A 20,265-nucleotide genomic window follows, 5' to 3' on the forward strand; every position below is an offset into this window, starting at 1 on the left:
CGAAGCGGTGGGGTTTTAAGACCGGTGTACAGCAACCCATCCATTCCTGCTGGTCACCATCACCAGATCGGAAAGGTGGAGTCGCCATCTTGGCTCACCCGTACGGAGCTTTCACAGACATGACACCATTCATAAAGGATCGCTGGTCTCCCAATTTTATGGCAGTCAAAGGCAAACTAGCCGGAGCGCTTACAATTGTGTGCTACATATATGCACCCCACCGCTACACTCCCAGAGAGCGGTTCTTCCAGAGCTTACAATCGCTGATATTCCCAAAAGTAGCCCTGATCTTTGTAGGAGGGGACTTAAGTGCACCTTAGATGATCTGCCGGACCGCAGTTATGTAGTCCAACAAACGTATCATGACTCACCTACGCTACGTCATTTACTCGAAGGCTGGGGACTGCTAGATCCGGTGGCAGTCGCTCGGCCGTCTCGGTGGTCGACAGAAGACCTTATAAAGCACCACCAAGAAACACACACATACCACTACACGATCCCGGGCGGTGGAGCCGTATCGTCCCGCCTAGATCGGTGGTACACGTCCGCAGCAGCTTTCTCTTGGGTGGCATCATGGAATATAGTGCAGTTAGGAGCGAGAGCTGATCACTACGGGGCAAAGCTTCACGTACATGCACCAGGGGATCCTATTCGGATAAAAAAGCCGTCCAGAATCCACCCGGTACCCTCCTTCGCGAAGGAAGCAGTACAACAACTGACTCACACATTAATTGAAGAGCTTAAACAGGTGCGAGACACTCCAACCCTCACAGCCGAAGCGGCAGCCGAACACTGGGAAACCTTTAAAGTTGAAATTGCTCACAAAACTCATCCGGCAACGCAGAAAAGCCCGAAGAAACACCCTCAAACAGAAGCTAGTTCGCCTAATCAGACAGCAAAACCGACTGCGATAAGCACTACGTAGAATCCCAGCGTCGGTGGAATCAATCACGGAGGAGCTGGATAACTTCAATTTGGGCACAGTAGACGGACCGACAAGGGAGATACGGCTAAGGAGAGCCATTGCAGAATGTAAGGAGATGAGGGCAGATAATCGACAACGTCAACTCATTCGGAACAGCACGCACTGGAACGGAAAGACATCTAAATCTTTCTTTCAGCGGGTGTCAAACAAGTTCTCCGACAATACAATCCGACATTTGGACCCAATTCCAGGAGCCCCGCCACGAAGCGTCCATGACAAAGCGGACATACTAGCAGACGCCTGGACACCAATCTTACAGCAACCCAGCTCAGACCACACCTCAGTAGCGGACGTCAAAGCATGGGCCAAGACAAGAGAGCGACCAACAAAAACGCAGATGGCAGTGGGGGGTGAGATCACCGAAGCAGACCTTCGTGACGCTTTCCGGCGCTGTCAGCCAGGCAAGGCGGCGGGCCCTGATCGGCTGGGCAACAGTTGGTACAAGGAACATGAAGACCTACTGATCCCAGTCCTTACCCATCTATTCAATGTGTGGTATGACAGAGGGTACTTCCCTCCCTCATTCCTCGAAGCGGACATATTCTGTCTAAAAAAAGGAGGCATTCACAGCAACGCCCTCAACTATAGACCTATTGTCCTCCTCAACACTGATTACAAGCTCTTCATGAGGATCCTGGCCAACAGAGTGCGTGGCACCTTGCCCGATTTGATACACCCAAATCAAAATGGTTTCGTCCCTGGGCGGGAAATTCACGATACATTGGACCTGTACGACGCGGCACAAGAGATGACACTCCGAGACCCGACCAACAAGAAAGCTACTGCACTCCTATTGGATTTCAAAAAAGCCTATGACTCCTTGGATAGAAATTATATGATTGCGGTACTTAGACGATTGGGATACCCGGAGAAGTTTATCAGAGCGATAATTTTCCTACACGCTGGTACAGTAGTTCGATTCCTGGCGAATGGGTCAAAATCAAGACTAATACAAGTAACGAGCGGCATCAGACAGGGCTGTCCATTGGCCCCCATGTTAATCATTCTGGCTTTGGATCCGCTCTACCGAAGACTGGACGGGTTTCTAGGGACTAAAGGGATCATTGTACAATCAGCAGCTGGACGCTTTGAGCTACGTGTAGCAGGATACGCGGATGACACTGCGACTTTTGTCAAAAATCCAGCGGACATATCTCACCTCATGAACGAGCTCGCCACATTCAGCAAAGGTTCAGGGCTCCATATTAATGCAGGGAAAACCAAGGTTATCGCCCTCCACTCAGAGGGACCGACCCAGGACATGCACCTATCTGGAGAACTACAATACCTGCCGAAGGAAGCCAAGTGCAGGTATCTGGGAATTCAAGAAGGGAGCAGCGCCGATACAGACCGGTCACGGGACGTAGCACGACAGCAACTTAAAGTCCGACTAACTTTAGCAAGTCAAAAGATCACTACGGTAGACCAACGCAGCACTATCGCTACAGCTATTATCGTGCCAAAACTACTGTACATCGCAAGACACGCGTGGCCAAGCAAAGTGGTCATCCAAGACATGACCAAAATGATCAAGAATTACGTATGGTATAGAATTTTCACGACGGATCTAACTGGAGGAAGGGCATGGCTCGATGCAGACCTTGCGGCACTACCCAGCGTGGATGGAGGTATGGCGATACCCGACCTCCGGACGGAGCTGCTTGCAATGGCCGCGGTAACAGTAGGCAAATGGGCGGAGACCGGTACTACACACGCCCACATTGTGGGCGATATACTCTTCAACAAGGGCATAGAGGGCACAGCACCGACTGTGTATATAACACCAGGCCACGAAGCTTATAGGCAGGGCAACACCCGGTTAATGACAACACTCTGGCAGACTGGCAGGAACATCATTCGCCTGGCAGGCGCACCTGATCATATTCCGGGACTGACCGCATCCAGGAAACACAGTACCCATACGATGTACGATCGACTGCACCGATCGACTCAATGGCACGGAGAAATCCTCACTATTTACTGCACTGCTTACCTGGAGACGCTCTCACAGGAACATTCATTCGCGCAGAAGCAGACCCAAGGACAACTGTACCATGAATGGCTGCCGTATGCGGCCATTGGAACGCTCCAAGTGTGGTCACAAGCTGGGGAGCTATTAACTTTGCAGAATGCATGCAAATTGACAGACAATGGGAACATCACGGTTAAAAACTTGACGAACTGGAGTAGAGTAAGAGTAGGAGTGGCTTCCTTCCACTTCGCCTCACGGCCAACGACTAATATCAAGAGGCAGCGAGCGGAACTGCAGGTTACCACAATAGTGGCGAACTACCCGCACACTGTCATGAAACCCCAGTACGCAGCGGAAGTACGTCTTACGGCACACCCCAACGATCACCCAGTTACTGTGACGCTACAGCGAAGGCCGATGATCGAAGCGGTCATTCACACTGGTTCGTATGGCCCGTACCACAGTGTGCAGGTAGACAGTCACGCCGCACTTCTTAGACATCTCACAGCAATCGCAGAAGAAAATTTCAGGATCCTAGCGGTGAGACCGCACCCGATTCTGAACAGACTCGTATGTCTGTGGGCAGGGGGTCGGCGGTGGACTCGCACAAGGAAGCACTACAAAACACGAAATTCCCAGCCGGCCCACCGCAGAGGAGTAGTCAATAAAGAGAAAAGAGCAGCCAAATGGGTGGACACGAGCACAGCAGCCGCTGCAGGACTCGCAGCTTTACCCTGGAAGAGTATTCGCAGAATCATTGGACTGGGACCTTGGGGGGAGCAATCCCTGCTGCGACTCAAATGGGGAGCCTTCTCCATGTACGACGTCAGCCAGAACAAAGCCGGCTGCCCACACAAGCCCTACGCACACATCGTCGACACGGACATATACCACGTATACTGGGGTTGCCCAGCAGCGATGAAACTGAGACGGGTACTCCTGACGCCATGGAGGGGATTAGACATGAGCGAAGAGGAAGTCGAAAGTAGCATCTTTGGGCTAAAGCTAAGTCGGGTACCGGAAGGTATATGGAAGGTTGCAGAACAACTACATGAGCCGACGACAACGACTTCGGTCGCCTTCGTCGAAAGAGTTGAGGGACTTACAGACAACTGCTGGAGACTTGGAGCAGCAACGTATTTCCATGCAGTATGGAGATGGAGAGTTGAGCACTTTGACAAAAACAACAATGTGACAGACGGGCACCACACAACGGCCTTGCAGTCAAGACTACTCCATGGGTACGAAACGGTGCGGGCCCACATGTATAGCACGTCGACTCGCGACTTGAGCAATAAGGCAAACGCTGTACTGAGGACTCCACTATTGAAAAGTGAGCCAGTGACCAAACAGCCTGAACCACCACACAGTGCAGCGGTGTATCTCCTCTTTTTCGACGGGGGATCCCGCGGCAATCCGGGTCCAGGCGGGAGCGGATCTATAGTTATTCGGGTTCAATATACCTCACCAAAAACAAACAAAACTGTAAGAAGTATTAGTACTATTGTTAGCTCTCTAACCTACTCTGTGCCCACTGTAGACTGATAAGTGCTACGACCGAGCGAAAAACACACCACATTAGTTTTACGGTCAAAGGGTAGTGCTACAAGACACGCTAGATGCAGCAATGTGTAGGAGCTGCCTGCGATGATATGACACGTACTTAACGTTGTTCATGTCGAGGTTGCTACGAGGTAAATAAATCATACCCGCGCCAGACGCGATTGTGAATGGGCTCAAAATGGGCCGGGGGGGGTCTCCTCTATTCAGCCGTGTGCGCTAGAATCTGGGGCGACCAAAATTATGGAAACTACGGTCAATCGTCTTAGCGACATCACTTTCTCCTTAACTTGAATTTGTAAAGCCAAAAACAATGGTGACCATCTGGCATTTTTTCACTGTATCTCAACCATCTTGTCAGTCGAGATTTGATTGTTTACTTGATACTACCAAGTAAACAATCAAATACTGCTATCAAGTTGATAGCAGTATTCCATGTACTCTGTACAGGTCTCCCTTGTCGAACTGCATTTGAGGTGGGAACACGTACAGTTCATGCACTCGATGGAATAGGTCGGGATGGGAATTTTCAAGCAACGGGTGAAAATAGCTTTTGAGTTGAGGTAGCAAAAGATGAAACCAACGTAGGAGACCACAGGAGCGAGCGGCCGTAGTTAGTTTCAGAATTTCCTAATCGCGCTTAAGCCCTCTTTCTTCCGCCCTTCAGCCTCCAGCACTCCGGAGAATGGTTCGCCTTGCAGCTCGATCCTACCTGCATTTGATGCCTGAAACCATTGAAACAGGTTTTGACGCACCATTCTACGCGAAGGTCGTTCGAGTCGAGGCAGATACAGTAACCTTTCATAGTCTCGAAGGGGGGGAGAAGGAAGTGTAAGTCGGGCAGTTGCGGAAACACACGTGGTGACGGCCAGCGAGGTGAACAGGGCAAGAAATCATTCACTCGTCCGACGTGCAGTTACTGTAAAGGGCTCTGATCATGTTTACTACGGTCAAGTGGTAGAAGCTGAAGGCGATCAGCTGTCGATTCTATCCGACGGACAGCAGTTCACCGCTGAATGGAAGGCAGTGTCGGTCGTAGCACCGATTATAGCCCTTCTATTGGAACATATTCAATTTGACAGAGATGAATGGAGCGCGCGCGAAATCGAGGCTGTCGAAAACACTGTTCTAGACCGAGTACTCGGACGAGATATCGTGGGCTCTAACCAGATACCGGCTATATTAGAAGGCTTAATGGCAGAAGCTAACTATCCCAGTGCAACGAAGGTCTGTAAGTGGACCGACCCTTCAACGGGTCAACAGACCGAGTTTGCGCTGCAACACGCCCTTGACTTTGCGTATTATGTCGATGGAGGAGTGACACCGGTGCCACCAGCTGTGGGGCAGGCGTTTTGCTGCCCGCCTCAGTCACAATCACCGATTGGTGGTGGTGATGGCGAGGAAAGAGAAGGAAGTGAGCTTTTCGATCCTTTTATCGACGACGATGATACTCCCCAAGACCAATCGGAGCCGATTCGTGAGGGTACGGTTCAAGTCACTACGCGGCCAGAACGACCAAAGCGTTCCCGACAGCCGGTTAGCCCGTCGGATAATGGTGTTCATGAGGCAAAGCGACGTCGCACAGCGGTAGACCAAGATGCACTCATTGTCGAGAAATTCAGCGATGACCCGGAGCTACTGGAGCGGTTTCTAGTTATTAGACAAGCCAACCGACAGTCTCAAATGGTTCCGAGGACTCAAGTGAGCACGAGTTCTGAGATGATTGGGCAGCCGCCTCCGCGGAAAAGAGTGACCGTAGCATCAAAGTACGCATTTGCTCCACGAGATGATCAACAGGAGGTACATGAGCGAGTGACATCAGAAAATCATAAAGGTAAGCCTGCTACTATATTTGTCAAAAGTATGGCTCGGTCCAAATTTGTGAAGTTTAAGGCGCTACCGGTTGTCTGCACTCGGGCATATGATATTCAATTCGGTTCTGGTGGGTTGTCAATTCGTCACTTCGCCCGACTGTCAGAGGACGAGAGGATGTCGTGGCTAGAAAGTGGAGGATCAAACTTTGGCAACCTGTCGGCGACGGCAGAGCTCGCTGCAGCTACTCCTGCTTCGCGCATAGAGGATGTGGTAGAAGCAGCAAGAGTGTTCCTCACGTATTGCCGAGAATACTGCTGCTCAGATCTGATCGAACTGGTCGAACACATCGTTGAGTTCATAGAAGAAACACTCATGAGAGTTAGCTGGAGTCAAAAAGAGCTGTCGACACTTGTTTACTGGGTAAACGATGTTTTAGAGGACTTTAGAAGTGTTGCAGAAAGCGATGGTGACTTAAGGCAAGTGATGAGACGCTGCTCAACGGATGATAGGCTTCTGAGGGATCTGATGTTCGTGAAAGTACATCAACACGTCAGCGAGATCAAGAACGAGAGATTAACGGATGAAGCTCGAACAGGGGGGACGAAGCGCGCACCAAATTACCAGTTTACTCCTCGGCAGGGCGGAAAAAGACGTCTCGGTCGGATATCGAGGGGCGTGCTGCGCCAACTTCCAGTACAAATCGAGCCAGGCTCGGGTAAGGCTAAGAGTCTGTGTATGCGTTACCTTTCAAAGGCAGGCTGTGCACCCGACGCAAATGGCGCGTGCTCCAGTGATCATGGTTATTTTGGTTCAAATAAACTGCCGGCCTGCGTGAAAGAAGAGATCACTAGATGATTTGGTGGCTTGAAGGAGGAGCACCGACAATTATGACTATCCAAGATCAGCGGGGCAGTACGGCCATCTTTGCAGCTCAAGTTCGTGGCAGCGGCCCGAAATCGACCTGAGAAGCAGCAGAAATCGGTATGCTCACGCCTTAACTCGGACGCTACCCAAGTGAATGGTGTGTTGAGTAACGACCGATTCACTGCGGTGGACGTGTCCCACAAGACTGCATCGGACAAGGTATTATCAAGTCTGCACCCAAAGAGGGCTGCTAGCGTCAACGCAGTATCAGAGAGCAAGCAATGCAAAATTGGTAAAAACGATGGTGTCAGCAAAGAGCAAGGGTGACAAAGTACGCTGTCTCAAGTAGCGGGTCATGGAGAATCCACTTTACCCCAGAACGAGATACTTAAGCGAGATAAAAGTACTAGTCACCAGAGGCCTTGTAGACATCCAACTATTGAAGCAAAGAGCACGACTGGCATGGTTTCCTGTCCCGAGAGATCGCTTTGTAAGGCCGGACAAGCAACACCGGTAGAGACGGCGAAAAAGGGTACAAGCGGTTGCCGGTCAAGACCTTGTTACAACGAAGTGTCATCAGTCCGTGGCATACAGCACCAAATGTCTCCACATATTAACGGTAGACAGTTTGGTCTATCGTTGATGTCGGCACAGAAAATCAAACACGCATTGGAGGAAGAATTACTCGCCGATGAAGCCCGAATATCAATTACACATCGTGGAATGAGATTTGTCCGCGCAAAGCAGCTCGAGATTTCGCCGTAAGAGATCGACAATATAGCGTGTAAGTCGCTGTCCCATTTGGTTCGCACACGCAACATGAGTGTCGAAGAAGCAACATAATTTATCCGTGGCGAACGCGACAATGACAGAAGGCCGAACAAAGCAATTGACCCAGAACGACTACGTCGCGTACTCAGAGATTATCCACATCTCGATGACCTAATTAAAATTGCAGAGGTCGGCATCGATGTACAGTGGCGTCAAGGACCGATGAAGAATCGTCCACCTCCTAAGAATCACGGTTCGTGTCGTCGTTATTTGCGCGCGGTGATCAGGTCAATTCGCGAAGGCCAAGACTCTGGTCAGTATATGGTTGTGGGGGCCGATATCCTCGACCGATGGCCTGAAATTATCTGCAGTCCTTTGGGGGCTGTGGTAAAGAAGGGTGTAGATCCGAACGAGGAAGCTCGCACTATTCATGACTTATCATTTCCGAAGAACGACTCGGTAAATTCCGCGTTGGTAGCGGATTCAATTCCAAAAGTGCGCTATGAGTCGGTCGCGATTATTGCAAGGCGAATTGAGTACTTGGCTACATGCGGTTGCACGGAGAGAATTATGATGCTTGAAGGCGATGTGAAGGGTGCTTTTCGGCATTTAAGTACCCGAGCTAACCAGGTTTTCCGTATGGCAGCCTTTATCAAGGAGCTAGAAATTATTATTATCGATCTGGCAGCTCCGTTTGGGTGGTCGGGGTCGCCGCCATGCTACGTGTTATTTGGCCGGGCAATATCATGGCTCATGGGCTCAAATTCACCTGCGTTAGTGTCAGATTCCAAGGCCAATGAACCATTTTTCCCTTACGAATGGGTTGACGATCATATTTTAGTGGAACCCGACGAAGGTGATAGGTTACAGTTAGCAGAAGCAACACTTCGTCACGCTATGTTAGCCGCTCTTGGACCTCGCTCAATCAATGAGGCAAAATTCTCAGCCTGGAGCTCTGAGATAGTGGCGCTCGGGTTATTGTGGAACACCGTGCGGCGTACGGTATCAATCCCTAGCGACAAAATATCTAAAGCACACCGACGCGTACAAGCGATACTCCAGCGAGGCACGGCTACGAAAACAGAAATTTACCAGGTCCTCGGGTCTCTTCGACACATAGCTACATGCTTGCGAACTGCTAAACCATTTTATCAACGGATTCAATCTCAATGCAACGCAGTGCCACGATTTGGCAAAACACGTCTGTCCGGTGGCACAACAACCAATTTGCGGTGGTTCGACCAAATCCTTATGCATGGCTGCCTAGCAGAGCTACTGCTGACGATATTCGGAAATATGGAGACGATTGCGCCTCACGTTGAGTTGTATATGGATGCGTCAAACGTCGGATTGGCCGTGCTTGATCCTGCGGCTAATGCATTTATTCAGATACAATTTGATGACAAAGAACTATTGATGATTGACGAGCTACACAAATCTGGATTTTCTATCAATGTCCGTGAGCATTTCTGTATTGCTCTTGCGTTATGGACTTGGGGTGCGAAATGGTGTCGGTAAGCCAAAGGGAAGCTTCTACTTATAAAATGTTGGAGTGACAATACCTCCGCTGTTGCGTGGTGCAACAAGCTGCATTCTCGGAACTCATTCAGCCAAGAAATTAATAGGTGCATTGGTCTGGCCGAAGTGTACTTTAATTTACGTGTATCCGCCGACCATATCCCAGGATCGACGAATTGGATGGCGGATGCAGCTTCACGAGCTTGGACCGAACCTCATTTAACCAGATGGACTAACTTTTCTTCTGGCTGGACACAGAGTACAGTGCCGCTGCAATGCAGAAGACTCTACATGAACTTCTCGAACAGCTTCAATCCTGCTCATGGCCGCGTCGTCGGCATCACAGTACAACAATACATGGCGACAATAGTGTAAACGGTGCAAGTTGCTTAACTTCCCGAGATGGCTACCCGAAAGCCCACGAAAACATTCCTACCAGCTCGCCTTATTCGCTATTCACTGCTGGAACTATGGATGGGGACACACAGGATCAGGGAATTCTGCCGGCACCCTACTCTCGAAAATTAGCCATATCTCGTGGCATCATCGACGGATGCTCGGTTTCAGCGTCGCACTCTTACCAGGCCACCAACTTGCAATCACTGGCATGCGGAGGAAGGACAAACCTCGTAACCCAAAATCTCCTGTCACAACCGATATTCTCAAGAAACTCCACGGGTTCCTTGATTTCAAGTCCGCCCAGCACCGAGTCATTTGGGGGGCTTCGGTGCTGGGTTTCTTCTTTTCTCTCAGAAGATCGGAGTATTTAGCCCAAGGAGCAAAAATGTTGCCGTATGCAATACAGCGGTCAGATATTTCATTTGTGGATTCCGACGAGAGACCGACTGATAATCTACACGAGGTGGTGGCAGTTGTGATTACATTCCGCGGAAGTAAGTCCGACCAGTTTGGCGATGGAAGCAGTCGTAGACTGGAGCGTTCAGGGTAATAATGGTGCTGTCCAGTTTTAGCAGCATGGAATCTTGTTCGGCATCACAAGTCACTCGGTGTTGCGGAAAATACTCTATTGTGCAAGATTAATGCGGCTACAAATCTGCAAGTCAAAGATGTCGTAAAGGCGCTCAAATGCGCTGCAATCCAGGCGGGTTACAATCCAGAAAATTTTGGGTCTCACTCACTGCGCAGTGGAGGTGCAACCGCACTCTTTAATGCTGGATTTGATAGTTTGGCGGTCAAGTTATTTGGAAGGTGGAAGTCTGACGCTGTGGAGCGTTATACCCGCATTGGGGGACGGCTAACATCGCGAATGGCGAAAGACATGATAAAGAAGCCTGCCTTGTAGCGAGCTTTGGGGCATCCTCCACGCCACACCCTGGCAGCGGAGGCGCAACAATACATGCTTCTTAATGTGTGCCAAGTTGGCACCCCCCCCCCGAATCGATGGCGACGACAACTGAAAGATGAATTCATTTCGAGTTTTATTGCAGTAGCATACAAGTGACCAAGCTTCAGCAATGTGGGTCATCTATCACGGGCGTATCTGCGTGGAAAATTAAGTCGTCAAGGGATTTTATTGTCGCTTCTTGGTCTCGAAGTCTTCGCGTTTTGGCTGCCGTGGTTCTTTGTTTCAATCGGTAGCCACTTTGAGTTGGAAGAGAAACCCGCGTCATCTGTAGTCAATGTTTTGCACTCGGATACGCCTACACCCACTACATTACACCACAACACACCCGTGACCAGTTCCTTACGTTTCAGCACAGTCCGAGCAAAGAGCTTGCACCCCAGCGCCAGTGCCATAAGTCCCGACAGTCCGGTGACCAGTGTATTGCATCCCGATACACCTGAGCAAACTCGTCTTAATACGCTCGTTCCATACACCTCGAAGACAACGACGAAATCGTACATTGAGTACGAGGCATCGTTCCCATAGCATGGCAAGATCGAGCCAGGACAGCATTATCGAGTTGAAAATACAGAGGTGCTTGTGCAACCTGGCAACAGAGACAACGACTCCGTATTGATCATCTGCGCGTTTAACGACGCTCAATCGTGGGGTGTAAATCGTAGCATCAAGAATTTCTTCGAGGTCGTCGCGTCGTTCATTTATCTGAAAGCAAAAATTTCGATCACGCTGCTTACTTCGTCTATGACCGAATTCACTAATGCGAAGCAGCTCTTTGGGTTCTACATCGAGCAGTATCCGAGGTTATCCGTCATTTTCCGCAATGATTTCTCTACCAAAAGGACTAACCCGTGCGAATCGCCACCAGCACTTACTTCAGGCAGGCCGTCGACGCATGCTCGCTCGATACCGAAACTACGCGTTGCTCTCTACGATGGATTCATGGCAGCAGCATGTTGTATGGGTGGATGCTGACATCACAGCTATCCCCTCGGGATTACTGCGGAAAATGGTGAGTTCCGGTCGCGATATCCTAGAGCCCATGTGCGTACGCAACATCAGAGGCAAGTGGCTCAACTACGATAAAAACGCGTGGGTCGGCCATCGAAAAGTACGATCACCGAACACTATAAACTTCGTGCCTGGTCCATCGAATGCCCGGTCCTTCCATAACCTTCCTGACAGATCCAAGCCATTTGTTCCGCTGGACTCTGTTGGCGGAACGATGCTGTACGTGCGCGCAGATATTCATCGACAAGGTGTGCTGTTTCCTGTTCACTACGTCATCGGTAGCGAGTGGGGACGGGAAGGGTATGATGGTATCGAAACAGAAGGCTTATGCTACACCGCGCATTTCCTGGGCTACAAGCGTTGGGGTATGCCTCTAGATATCATTCGTCATGTCACGTAGACGATATGATGTGCGAGACGGTTTGACTGTATTATCTAAGCAGATGTAAAGCATAAATCTGGGCTGATTACACAGCTACTAAAGAAAACAAATACACAATACCGACACGAGATTCAACGGAATGTCAACAGAACTCCAGCTCACATGTTCTTCTTATTACGAGCAGCCTAGAAAGACGAAATGAGATTCATCTTCCAAATTATATCAGCGCTGGCGGTCGTGACTGGCGGCGTTGCTGAATTACAAAATGGAGCTCAACTCGGTGAGACTTTCGGTGGCCCCCACGGCGATAATTACTCGGACGTGAATCCCATTTACGCCTGGACAAACTGTGACGTCCGTTACGATTCGCTCTTCGGATCGTGTGGACGCTATCTGCCTCAACGTGGTCGATCTCGCAGGACAGGAAACCGTTTTGCACCACGCGGTGACGGCGATGAAAGGAACACTATGACGCTAGGTAAGGACGAGCACATTACCGGCATTGAAACCCACTGGGACAAGTACTACCGCCACACACGTATCATGTACATCAAGTTTACCACTGACGCGGAACACACCATCTATGGTTGAACCCCGTCGGACCAGATCGGCAAGGACGATGCCCCAAAGAGCTAACCAGCTCGGCGGCTTCGCTGTCCATAGTGGTATTAATAACGAGGTTGACTTGGTGGGAGCCGTGTGGACCCGCCGCAACGGATTTGAGGAACACTTGCACTCCAAGATTGTCAGTTGAAGGGTTCGGTAGTAGTCGTCAGTGTTTTGCAATAGACTATAAGTAATACAGGCCATAACGGTATCCCGTTTAGTGGTACCCCGTGACCACCAAATAGTGATACAACATAGATTAATACATCGATGTGAGCTGAGCAAATTAATAATTCAATTATTTGCATTACTCCGGCCCATACTCGAGCGTACGCACTCATATCCCACAAGTCACGATTGTAGCTCAGAAACATTATCGTCTCGAGCCTGGCGGCCCCCACCCACCAGCATCATATTAATAGCAGGAGTGGGACTCGAACCCATTTGTAGTGGATCGGTAGGGTTGTTCCCAAACCACTTCATTGTTCTGACCAGCAATACTCGAAAATAATTGCAATACTTATTATTGGCTCCGACATTATTACAGTAACGTACTACTTTTTTCTGCGAAACCAGTTCATTGTTATATTCAGCACCCCAATGAACAAACGCAGTGTGGCACATCACTTGTGGTACGTGGTGTAAACACACTAATACTTCACAAGATGATGGGGGTATGTCAGGACAATGGGATTGTTTCCGGTGATATCTTCCCGACATCCTACACAGTTCCATCATCTTCGGAAAAGTTCAGATGAGAACCATGGGGAGGGTTTGGCAGGAACTCCCTACCTTGATGCTAGTACCACTGATTTTATCGAACTCTTTGCCACTGTCCGTGATCACTTTGAGCACCTTGTATTCGCTAAACTGGCGCTCAGCCCAAGCGATATAGCGTCCCATAGCCGTGTTCACCTCAGAGGTCGTCTTCGACGCTAGCGGATGTAGCGAGAGTAGCCATCTACTATAGTCAATACGCTCACTCTAACGTCCATTCCTTGCGTTTGCGAGTCTTTTTCACTGTTCAATTCTCCAAGCTAGAGTTACCAAGATGCCAGTTCAGAATACAGAACAACGAGTGTTTGCTGATTATCAACAATGCAAGCGTCCAAGGAGGCTACAACGTTGACACAATTACAAATGTCGAAGTTGCATTCCTACCGCAAAATACGACAAGTAAACGACAGCCTCTTCGCACTGGAATAGCTGCTGCGCTCAAGCAGCTTCACCAGCGTCGCCAAATCCAGCACGCTCTTGATTAGCGTGAAATCGACCCAACAATGGACATGTCGAAAGCGACCAAGTTTTACAAGGTTGACGTTCGCCAAACGGTGCTATGGAGCAGCGTTCTGGAAGCACATTGGTCTACTCGATTACTATGCTTCCAAATACAGTGAGCCAGAGGAGGAACACTCCGTAATCGACGATGTTACGCGCTCACAGATGCTTGTATACGTAAGTTATGAATCCGATGTAATGCACGCACGAATATCAGACTAACTACTTAGTATTCAGCTCTCTCGTCACTAACCCGTTTTTTTCTGCCAAAAGGAGACTGAGCTAACAAAATGTAAATATAACGTGAGAAATTTCAGTGGCCTACACTCACGGGACACTTGCCGGGTCTCTCCTGTGGGGGCTGCTTTAATGCGAGTGCTGCTTCAGCTTGCAACGCATACTGAATTCACAACAGACGAGCTAGCTGAAATGCTGTCACGCCTAAGGATAGATTGCAATGCTGCCTATTCGAGCAGATTCAACGGGCTTGTTGGATAGACGTGTACCGGGCTTAGAACGATACAGAGAGAGAGCTGTGAGACGAGCTAAGTAGGAAGGAAGAGTGCAAGCAGCAAGTGCCCTTGCTTGCCTACTTTGGACGTGCTACACAATAGTGACTTTTCCATAGTTAAGCACCTCAGAACAGTCACAGTCATTTTTCGTAATTTTGTAATGAGGGTTGTGAACTACAATACCGTACTTCAGTAGCCGACCTTGTTGGAGGGAATTTCATAAGCAGGAATTACTACTGAAGGTTTTATATGTACCCAACCACGGCGGTTCATTTGGTTATCCACATTTTTGTGCACATTTCTAACGATTAGAATTAGCAATTCAGATCACCCTTCCTCGATTGGACGCGGTGCTAACAAGAAGGCTATCAGGGATGGCCACATCAGAATAACCACGCCGCCGCTCAGTGTATTATAGGCGAGGAGCTTGAAATTGACCTTGGCAAAGTGCGTGGACCGGCTAACGAAGTTGCTAAGGGCCGCTATTTTGGCCAGGGGAACCCATCGAACGGTATTTGCTTCGAGAGCGTCAACGCATAGAAAAAAAACACGCAATGGAGCAGCAATAACTACAATGAAGCAGTCAGCGATTGACGTCCCAATAATGCATTCCTCTGCAGTCTCGCCCCCGAACTCCACGTCGAATGTGGTGAAGGTTCACGTGTCAAAGGACAGCATGAAGCTCAATGCAGCTCACTTCATCGCATACAAGGTAAGATACCAAGTACCTAGTCGAAATACTCGTGATGGAGCGCTTAGCCGATTGGATATTCTGTGGCAGGGATTCCGAGAGAAGCTGAATAGCCACATCTATCGTTTGGCTGTCACGATTGCAGGACATTTTGGCTTGGATGGATACAAAGTTGACCTTGGAGAAATAAGAGGACCTCGCGTGTAATCTGCGAGGACTAGAGCGAATCGCTTCTTGTATCCATGAACAGTGTTGCAAAGTGCTAGAACTAGCGATATTACTTTGATTGACATAAAGCTTTGGCTTAAATTTCATGTGACGGCATATATACCCGCATCGACATGGCGACATTTAGGTATCTTGATTTGTTTTTACTGAAAGAGTGTTGCATGATTGTCTTTTTTTACTGAGTCGTTGTTTTGATTCGCCAAAATGCAGTTTTTCTAAGACCGACTGCTCTTGCACACTTCAGCAGAGGAGCTCGCTACTCACATCGTAAGAACCCGCAACTTTGCTTGGGTTACGCTAGGTTTGTTTGACGTTCGTATATTTGTGCGGAGTAACCTGTTCGTGGACGCATTCACACTCGACGCGTTCCTGGTAAACAGTAATTTGTGGCGGAAATAATACTGCTCGAGTGCTGACGTCTTTAAATATATGCTTTTACAGAGGCGCAGCGTGTGGACGTTGGAGGTGGCACTTTCGGGGGCAGACGAGCAATTCGCTTCGTATGAAAGCGTCCTGCTCGCACAACGCGTCCTGCTCACACAAGCAGTGTACTCGTAGTATTAGCGCTGTAAGTTTGTTTAAACTAAATAAGATTAATGGCTAAAAAAACAATTAAGGCAATCGTTATTAATACCAGACCTCGATTTTTTCATCAAATGAACTCCTCACCTTTTTTCACTTTGCCAATTACAAAATTTCATCAAAGTCACCGATTAGAGCCGTGTTTTGTTGCCATAGCATCACCCTATCTGTGTCGTCGACACAAAACTTAATTAGTTCAATGTGCGACGAGGATAAGCACACCACATCATCTTGAGGGGCTCATTCGGTTGAAATTGCGGTGCCAGGAACGAACCTTTATGTTTAAGCAAGTAGCTACGTCTATTACGGTTAAACAGTTGTCTTCAATCAATGCGACAACTTGTCGAAGCCCATAACAATCGTTTCACGCAACCAAACTCTAATGTAAACAATTTTACCGTAATAAAAATACTGTGGGACAGGAGGCAGTTCTAAAGCACTAAATACGAGATTTAGTGCACATCCGTAGACAATACAATATCGCATGGTCGCAGAATGCGAGAAGACATGCAATATTATGTACCCGCTGCCGACTACCGCGGCGACTTTATCTGACTGTAAATTCTTAAACTTTTCGTTGGTGCTCGATTAGCTACGAGGTAAGGAGGCGTTTGCTTAGAATACTTCCTCATTCGTGATTTCGACAGCGACTTGGAGAGGGCTAACGCCAGGTGCAATGAAGATATCCAGGTTGTTGTGCTCGTCTTCAGGTGGAGACACAGAAGAATCCATGCTGACCCCTGCGTCGCCAGAAGATCAAGGTTCGAGCTCTTCTCAAGTACCATCTGAAGCCACGATAAAGTTTGTGTTAGTTCCAGACAATGAGCGCGTACGGTCTCACCCACTCAGTGTTACCCAACGACGACGACGTCAAGAGTACCAAGCATATGAATCGCGTGTGTACAATCTCACGCTGGATATCAATGAGCTTCGACAACAGATACAGCAGCTGAAGGAACGCCGAGACCTCTACGTCACGCGTATGATTTATAGTGGTGAGCGATTCAAAGGTGACGTGCTCAAATTAGTCTGGAATCTCCTGGATGGACTTCTAAGTGGGGCCATTGGCTTGACTCCAAGTGGGCAGGGTTTCTTTGCACCTCGCATCCACCTTAATCAAGATAGCCCAGAGGCTAGTGGCGGTGTCTACGAATACGTAGTGCAAGAGGGTCGTTGCCCGCTCACCAACCGATCCATCACCATTACATCTATTGATATCTTGGCAATGGTAAACAACACTACACAGGGTGATGCTGCACGTGAGATCCGGCGTATTTGTGGCATCGATGGCGGTTGTGTGGTAGAGGTTCTCGCCGGCCTTTCTGGACAAGTTACCCAAGACACGCTTATTGCTCTGTTTCCGCACGTGATAGGCGATGAAGTACTCACGTCACGCATGATCGGCCGGCAGATCAAGTTTTCGTCTCGCCTACTACTCTACTTTAGTAATCAGCGAAGATTGATGAAGCAGGTTGCCCAGGCGGATTTGGTCGCAGCTCTGAACACGCTACATCTAGATGACGCAGGTGGTGTTGGTGCTTACGCGGACTAGGATAACTGCGGCGAAGAGGAGCTGGAACTATCCCAGTTTACAAGCTGTTGCACGTTTCTTAAGCTTGCATTTAATACTTTCATTATTAATTGTCATGTCGTCATCCGAGATTTAAGGGCGGATATTTAGGTTGATCTTGTTGCTACTGGCTTGTTGAATATTTGGGGCTGACTCTGTCTCAGACACCATTACGAAATTATGCTTTGCGAATACATTCATTTCCGTTATTTCTTGCCGTTGCTGTAAGGCGCCAGTTATTACGGTTGTGATGGTCCTGTTGCACCCTGTGGATCTTCTTGCTACTTCGCAAGCTGACAAACTTATGTTGTTTAATCGCAACTAGGGCGCCCCCCCCACTCACTCAAGCGTAGATCCTTCTCGATCATCTTCTGCGTTGTGGTGGATTCGATAGGATGGCTACTACGCTTACGAGCGGGAAATGTCAAGTTGAATTCAGCACCAGTTCAGTAATCAGCGATTACTTCCGCATATCGGAATATCATCGAGGATCGAGAGAGAAGATCGAGTAGATTGGATCACCTATTAGTTATCGATGAAAACGTTGGTTTTCGACTATGTACTGTGCAAGGAGATCAATAGGTGGTTGCAGACTCGTTAGGAGCAAAATGCGTCTGACTCTTCCAACTATTTACTTGCTTTAAAAAGACAGCAAACATTCTGGCATTATCCATAAATGCGACCGGTTTGTGATAAGCATAAACCTGGGCTGATTACACTGTTACTGAAGAGAACGAAGTAGTACCGATACGAGATAACTGCTGAATGTCTATAGAACTTGAGCTCACAGCTTTTTTCCCTGATTATGAGGAACCTCAATAGGAATGAAGTTCATATTCCATGTTTTATCAGCGCTGGTGCTCGTGACCGGCGGTGCTCCTGAGTTGCAAAACGGGTTTCAACTCGGTGAGGCTTTCGGTGGGTCCCATGGCGACAAGTACTCAAACGTGAGTCTCGTTACGCCTGGACAAACTGTGACGTCCATTACAATTCGATCTTCTGATCGTGCGGACGCCATCTGCCTCCACGTGGTTGATACGTCGGGACAAGAAGCCACTTTGCACCACGGAGGTGACGGCGGCGACAAGAACACATTGACGCTAGGTAAGGACGAGCACATCACCGGCATTGAAGCTCACTGGAGCAAGTACTTCCGCCTCACACGTATCATGTTCATCAAGTTTACCACGGACGCGAAACACACCATCTATGGTGGAGCGACCAAATCGGCAAGGACGATGCCCCTGAGAGCTACCAGCTCGTTGGCTTCGTTGGCTATAGTGGTAGCAAGGTTGACTCGCGTGGACCAGCATTCATCCTCCGCAACGGAATTGAGGCACTCTTTCACTCCGAGATAGTCAAAGAAAGGGTTCGGTAGTAGTCATCAGTATTTTGTCATAAACTATTAGCATTACAGGCCATCATGATATCCGGTTCCACCAAATAGTGGGGCAGCTTGCCTTCAAATGTCCAGCTTTTCCACACTCATTAAATCTAGAAATATCGCTATTTCGAACTGTGCACAATGGCCGTTTGGACCAGGTCTGTTTTGCAATGGCATTTGCTATTTGAGTCTTCGCTTCTTATTACGCTCGTCCCTGAAAGCTGTTTATATTACACTAAGTTCAGGATGGCACTTGACGGAATTTCCATTACCGGTACATCCACATGGATAAACTTCAGAGTTACCCGTGTGTACTGCTGTAATGCAATAATACAACAGTGTTGCATATTTGAAAAGAAGTACGGTGCTCTCTCCGCTAAATTTCCACGCTTAATATTCTCGGTTAACGTTTGCTGGAGATGCTTTAATACATGTAATCTTAGTAGTAATAGTGATACTGAGATTACCTTTGGCCAAACTACTATTATAATAGAAATGCATATTTTTAAGTTTCGAAATGATTTATATTACAGATTTAAAAAATAGACCGACTGGCAACAGACACAGACAACTTTTGTTTAGTTGATCAATTCACAGCTCGAAAAACTGTGTTAAGCAGCCCCCTAAAAGCTGACATTCTGCAACGTAATGCCAGGCGTCTAGCTTGGATGGAAATACTGCTTAACGTCGTTGGATACCTACAATATGGTACCGACATACTGGAATTTCTAAAATGCAGGAAAATAAACCAGTATCCAGGATACCCTCCCCAGTTGGAGAAGGTAAAAGATCCGCACCACTGAAGTAATACTGGACGCAAAAGAGATTCCCGAGTTGGCGAATTAAAGCTTTTGCGGTGTACGTACTTTTTTCTGAAGCACTACCAGGATAACTGAATATCCCTTTAAATAATCGCTCCTGATCAGAATACCTTTAAACGTTCTTGAAACAGCTTTTGCTAATTAAAATCTTATATCCATAACAACACATCATCGACGGAGACCTATGACCCCCATATGGTAGAACTTTTACAGGGTGTTTGTAGCAACCCATGCTTTTGCGTTATTTAAACACCTACTAATCATTTTTTTTTGGAAATGTAATACCCTAAATTTAATTTCCTATGTACTACGTTCGATATCGGACGGGCGTTCTCATAAAATGGAAATAACT

The 20,265-nt window shown here is 48.3% G+C and overlaps 2 protein-coding genes across 2 annotated transcripts; both read left to right on the forward strand.

The window, feature by feature from the left end:
• Nucleotides 1-5,238: 5,238 nt before the first annotated feature.
• Nucleotides 5,239-8,631, forward strand: PITG_11396 (uncharacterized protein; the record flags this gene model as incomplete). The annotated part of the gene is made up of 6 exons (XM_002900941.1): nt 5,239-5,310; nt 5,445-6,351; nt 6,983-7,047; nt 7,263-7,488; nt 8,155-8,426; nt 8,614-8,631. The coding sequence occupies 6 exons, from the start codon at nt 5,239-5,241 to the stop codon at nt 8,629-8,631; spliced, it is 1,560 nt and encodes a 519-aa protein (XP_002900987.1).
• Nucleotides 8,632-16,959: 8,328 nt separating this feature from the next.
• Nucleotides 16,960-17,690, forward strand: PITG_11397 (uncharacterized protein; the record flags this gene model as incomplete). Its single annotated transcript, XM_002900942.1, has 2 exons — nt 16,960-17,034; nt 17,088-17,690. The coding sequence occupies 2 exons, from the start codon at nt 16,960-16,962 to the stop codon at nt 17,688-17,690; spliced, it is 678 nt and encodes a 225-aa protein (XP_002900988.1).
• Nucleotides 17,691-20,265: the final 2,575 nt, after the last annotated feature.

This window comes from Phytophthora infestans, genomic scaffold, assembly GCF_000142945.1.
Source record: "Phytophthora infestans T30-4 supercont1.23 genomic scaffold, whole genome shotgun sequence".
In the NCBI taxonomy this organism is placed as follows: domain Eukaryota; phylum Oomycota; class Peronosporomycetes; order Peronosporales; family Peronosporaceae; genus Phytophthora; species Phytophthora infestans.